The 5,984-nt window shown below is 48.3% G+C and overlaps 1 protein-coding gene across 1 annotated transcript in view; it reads right to left on the bottom strand.

Moving 5' to 3' along the window:
• LOC106810189 (calcitonin gene-related peptide type 1 receptor-like) overlaps nt 1–1,970 on the bottom strand; it is a 3,348-nt gene extending 1,378 nt beyond the window's left edge. Inside the window, exons 1-3 of the mRNA XM_014813469.1 lie at nt 1,940–1,970; nt 1,155–1,268; nt 388–494 (exon numbers count right to left, since the gene is read on the bottom strand). Coding sequence (XP_014668955.1) covers nt 388–494; nt 1,155–1,268; nt 1,940–1,964 — 246 coding nt within the window. The 5' untranslated portion in view covers nt 1,965–1,970. The remainder of the gene's footprint in view (nt 1–387; nt 495–1,154; nt 1,269–1,939) is intronic.
• Nucleotides 1,971–5,984: the final 4,014 nt, after the last annotated feature.

Here is a 5,984-nt window from a genome sequence, read left to right as displayed (position 1 = left end):
TGTTTTCCAATTAAAGGCCGTTGTGGCATTTATAACTCGTCACATGTCCTCTCGCGCTAACGAAGCATTGTTTGGCTCAGCCTGCCTCTTTCCTCCGTGTGACGCAGCGCTGAAGCTGTCCGATGCTGACTCATTCTGCAAATTCAGACCGGTCGTCATGCATTACCATGATAGCGATGATACACGCGCAACTCGGCTCGCCGTTAACACAGCTGCAAGACAAGATATCGTATGTATATATATATAGCCTATATATATATATTGTTTATGAGATTGCTAGGAAACATCGATAGTGATATAGATATCGTTAAAAGGAGAGAGAGACAAATATTTATAAATATTAACATAATATATAAGCAGATATATATCGATGTTTTTTCTCGGCACCTGCAGGTTTTCCATGTTGACGCATGTCGTGTAGTTAGACCACGGATTTCCGGTGTCCGGGTGACGCCACCAGGTGCCGTTTGGCAAGCACTCCTTGTAAGCCTTGACTGCAGCAGGGGGCAAGATTTTTACAAGCCTTCCGCTTTTCACAGCACATGCTATACGTTACTTAGCGCAGGTAGCTCTACTATGTGTGAGATTGATACTGGCATCATTATATTAAAAGTCAGGCCATGATCTCGTCGAGTCGTACGCTGCTATTACATACGGTTTATTGCTTGCCTGACCAGCCGTGAAGCATTATGAGCTTTGATATATATATATATATAAATATGTGTGTGTATTATTCGGCATATTATATATATATATATATATATATCGAAAAATACACATCACAGGTTCACGGGCGACAAAGTCGCTGCATAATGTAACAATTAAGGAAACATTATTAGGCAGTGACCGGTTAGGGACCGTTCACAATTATCAACATTAGGACAAACGCACAAACCGTGGACCTTTTCCTAACCCACTTTAAAAAAATGGGGGAGGGAACGTGCAAATTTGAATGTTGATTTGTTTAGAATTGGTGGAAATTTATGAATCGACATGTATCTGCATGTTTAAACGCATTCAATAGCCGCGTCCCTCCCTCAGCGCAGGATTACTACAATTTAGGTATTATTCATAATTGCAAACGGGCCTCTAGCGGTGCGTTTCAAAGCACTCAATCAACGTTAGATGACGTTTTTAGTGCAGTCGTTACGTACATGCCGGATCAAAGCCAACTACAAATGAAGGGCAGGTTATATTGCCTTTGGTCCCCGCCAGCGTGTAGTCCCAGCATCCCCAACCGTCGAATGTCACTCGGCAGTAGAGTCGACCTGCAAGAGACGTTGATTTTAATGTATACGCCACACTAACCAGTGTTACACACTAAACACTAAACAGTGTGTAGTTGGGATTGTTATTACTTGAAAGTAAACTGTTCCGTCTCATTTTACCTAGCAATTTCTTTTCCTTAAACATGAAAAATATCTGGAATATTATTATTGAACTATTTCCCAATAGAAGCTGCATAGCCTCGACGTTATGCAGATGGCTATTTCTCTTTCGCCACCATACTGGCAGCAAATGTAAAAGCATCGTCAACATCGTCATGGATTGAGTGCACAATGACGGATCTCTCTGGGGTTATACACAGCAAGCATTAGCAGCAGGTGCACGATGTGTACCGATACGTGTCCTGTGACATATATGTGTCGTATATGTCCGACATACCATCAGGGGAATATGGCATCGACTTTCAATAGCATGTGGATACGCTAATGCGCGCGCGTGCGTGCGTGTGCGTTCATGTGTGCGCGCGCATGCGTGTGCCTACGTGCGTGCATGTGTGCGCTCACGCGGATGCGTACGTGCATGCGCGTGTGCGTGTGCGTACGTGCGTGCGCGTGTGCGTGTGCGTACGTGCGTGCGCGTGTGCGTGTGTGCGAACGTGTGCGTGTGTGTATGCGCGTGTGCGTGCGTGCGCGCGCGCGTGTGTGTGATTTACCGTCGGTGGGATAAGGCTTCGACATTATCTTGGTCCAGCATTCGTCCCTCGCTGCTTCACTCGCCAGAAGCGCGCCGGAGAAATCCTCGTGAGTGCTGTTGTTGTTGTTGTTGTTGTTGTTGTTTTTGTTGTTGTTGTTGTTGTTGTTTTTGTTGTTGTTCGATGCTGTTGCATTGCTGGTGACGGAGCGCCATGGAGCAGGCTTCTTGATGTTACAACGGGTATCACCAAAACACACACGTAGTTAATCGTTACCAGAGCATATGATTCGTGTGAGACAGCAGCCGTTGTCATCCACCCACTAACTGATTAATACAATGGCCACGTCCATCATTCGTACTCTAATACTCAAAACTAAACCGTTGAAACAACGTTGAAAAATTCTGCACGTGCAATTTGATTCACGTCGAAACTTCAACACCGTTAAAACAACGTGAATTGTGAACATGTTTCAAATTCAAATCCAGACAACATCAACATCGTCTCATTCCTTTCGTTTTCTCTTTCGTACTCACTTGTCACTGCCGAAGCCATGTCCACAGCCGCTGCGCTGCTGCTGGCTGCTGCTCTGCTGCTGCGCTGCTGCTAATCACCATCTTAACTCCCATCCCCTCCTCCTGCCTACACCCACCACCGAGAGCATGTAAGATTCCACTTCCACATCCCGCGCGCTCCTCCTACCAACGAAGAGTAACTCCACCTCCGTCCCCCCCCCTCTCACCACACACAGCGTAAACCCTGATGTAAACCACCTACCTCCACCCCTCTCCCGAGGATAACCCACCTCCTCCCCACGAGGAGTAACTCTACTCCCCTCCCTCCTCCCCTTCCCGCCACGCAGAGTAATCTCCATCCTCACCTCCCGCCTCCACACTATCCTGATTAATACACGGCCTCCCTCCCACGAGGAGTAACTCCACCTCTCCCACTTTCCTTCCCCACCAGAGCGAGACACATAATCCGCGAGCGCATCTCTAATGCCCCCCACCTCCCCTTCCGCCACGAGACGAAACTCCATCCCCTCCCTCCTCCCCTCCTCCTCTCTACACACGACTAACTGTATTGTAATAAGAGTAACCCACACCTCCTCCTCCGCCCCCTGGCTCCCCCACGAGGAGTAACTCCACCGCCTTCCTTATCTCACTCCACTACGTGAACCACACACACCTCCCACCCCAGAGAAACTACTCCTCACCCTCGCCTTCCCACAAAGGATAACTCCACCCACTTACACCTGATCTGTACTCCTCATACCACTTCCCGCGCCCCGCAGGAGTAAACTCCACCTCCTCCCACACTAACTGACTGTAATACACCCCCTCTCCGCCCACCCCGAGATTACTCCACCTCCTACCCCCCCACCACGAACAGAATTATAAGCTACACCTCAGCACCTGCCCCCCCCACTGAAGATAAACCCCTCCCCTCCGACCTTCACACACTTCTAAGCGCTTGAGCCCTAATAATGCACGTCGCCCAGCATCGCGCCCCGCTGCCTGTGCTCTATTATCACAGCACTAACCTGAGTAATACATCCGTCGCTAAGCGCACCTTGACATCCAGCGCAGATCCAACCTGATCGCTAACCATAGCGCCACCAAGACGCGTCGCCGCGGGAGCAGTGACCCGCCGCTGGGCTGCGAACATTACACCACTAACGGATGTAATACACTGGCCGCGCCATGCACCAACTCAATTTGTTCTTCCGCCGCGGCGGCCGGCGCAGGCTCGTGATCGTCAGCTCGCACTCGACTATCATCGCCACACCTGCAGGAGCCCGGCGATTTGCATCATCCACTGCCCTCTCCTCCTACACAACCCCCGCCACCGCCCCCACAAACTGACGTGTACCCGCACGGCCACCTACACACTCAGAGCGCTGATAGTAATACACTGCCCCCTAACACACTAGCACCCTAGTAAATACAGCGCTGCCCCCCTATACACGTAACCGGCTCCCTTTCCGCCCGAGCACGTGATGTCACCTATGCCAGCACCTTGCTGCCTCCCCCCTACGCTCACCCCATGCACTAAACTGAGAGTGTACATACAGCGCGCTGCCCTCGTCGGCGCCCTGCCTACGGCGCCATCACTAACTGATGTATGACACTGCCCCCTACACACTAACCTTGGAGTACGATTTACACTCAGCTGCCCGACGACACGCGTAAACCTGATGTACATACACTGCCCCCCTAACACCACTAACTGATGTAATGCACTGCCACCTATCACACTAACTGATGTAATACAATGCCTCCCTACCACACTAACATGATCGTAATCCACTGCCCTCTAACACACTAACTGATGTAATACACTGCCCCCGTACACACTAATCTATAATTGTAAACGCAGTACTCTCCTGTCCCTTATCGTCGCTTTACGCGCTGGTTCTTCGCTAAAAGTTTTCACGCCTTTCAGATCGACTGCCCGCACTAGCCCTCGGATTATCTAATCATCAAGAACGCGTGCCATAGACGAACGCAACTGCGAGTGATAAATAAGCCATCGAGAGGAGACTGCCAGAGAGACCGTGATGAAAGAGGACGAGAGAGACCTAGCGAAATGGGGTTAGAGCGGGAAGAGTGAGCAAGAGAGAGTGAGAAATAAAAGAGAGAGAGAAGAAGGAGAAGATTCAGATAGAGATAAATAAAATATATATATATATATATATATATATAAGTTTATCTCTAATCTGAACTCTCCCTCTCCTCTCTCTACATTTTAATATATATATTTATATAATATATATAGAGAGAGAGAGAGAGAGAGAGAGAGAGAGGAGAGAAGAGAGAGAGAGAGAGGACGCGCGCGAGAAGAGTAAGTGACTGGAAGAGGAGGAGAAAGACCTAGCGAAAAAGAGGTAAGAGGAGAGAGAGAATACGAGAAGCAGAGAGAGAAAGAGAGATTGGATAGATAGAGAGGGGGAAAAAGATATAACGGTCCTGAACTCCTAGAGTTTCTTAAAAAGATATCTGATTAAGTATAAAATGATTACAACAGGAAGACTTGAAAGTGCACAGTAAGTTCGATCCATCTTTTTGCCTCCATTTAAGTGTGCCAAGTAATAGACTCTGGCGACCGGTAACTTTGCTCGCCATCCTTACGCACAGCTATCAGAATGATTCAGACGAATGTACGACTTATAAGACACTTTTGAAAGACGTACGTGCGAGCGGGATTAAAGAGCGAGAGTGAGAAAGAAAAGTGCTGAGGGACGAGAGGTGTAGCAGAGAGGATATTAAATGGAGTGATCAAAAGTAGTCGCGAAGTGTGCTTAAAAGGATTTGATATGGAGTATAGGGCCATCTACCAGCAATTGCCAATGGATTATATTATACGCTTGAAGAAGATTAAAAAGACTAGAAAGTAACTTCAACTCTTTCATGGCATAACCGAAGTAAATGATCATTGAACGTGCGACAAGTATATTATGTCCCAGCACGCCACGCTATCAACTATCACATTTACAACGGGGTACTATATATATAATTGAGCGAAATAGCCGAGAGGTGAAAGGAAGATTGAGAGCGAGCTAGAGAACGAGAGAGCGCGGCGAGAAGAAGGAAAAGAGGAACGGAGTCCGAGAGAAGGCAAACGAGGAGAGGGGAATGGGAAAGCAACTATCTAAAAAAATCGCAGTTGAGAGCGACAACACTAATGGCTGCAAATCAACACGATCCCCAGAGCGAATCTGATCGGACTACGCAAATTACGCTACGAACAAAACAAGTTTCAATTCCTTTCCCCTCTATTTTCCTTTCCTTTTCTGTAGTCTCTCTCCTCTCGCTCTCTCTCTCTCCTCTCTCCTCTCTCTCTCTCTCTCTCCTCTTCTCTTTTTCTCTCGATCTCCCCTCGGCAAAGTTTAGTTTAAGGCTTAGCCGCCTTCTCCGGAAACGGATGTTTGTGCTAGGTCGTCGTCGCGAGCCAGTGTGCGTTTGTGTGTATGTTGTGTGTGTGGTTGTGCGTGTGTGTGTGCGTGTGTGTGTGTGTGTGTGTGTGCGTGAGCGTGTGCGTGTGCGTGTGCGTGTGCGTGTGTGTG

The sequence above is a fragment of the Priapulus caudatus genome, unplaced genomic scaffold (genome assembly GCF_000485595.1).
Source record: "Priapulus caudatus unplaced genomic scaffold, Priapulus_caudatus-5.0.1 Scaffold417, whole genome shotgun sequence".
In the NCBI taxonomy this organism is placed as follows: domain Eukaryota; kingdom Metazoa; phylum Priapulida; class Priapulimorpha; order Priapulimorphida; family Priapulidae; genus Priapulus; species Priapulus caudatus.
Note: the sequence above shows the minus strand (reverse complement) of the source record. Positions and strands in the feature narration are given on the sequence as shown.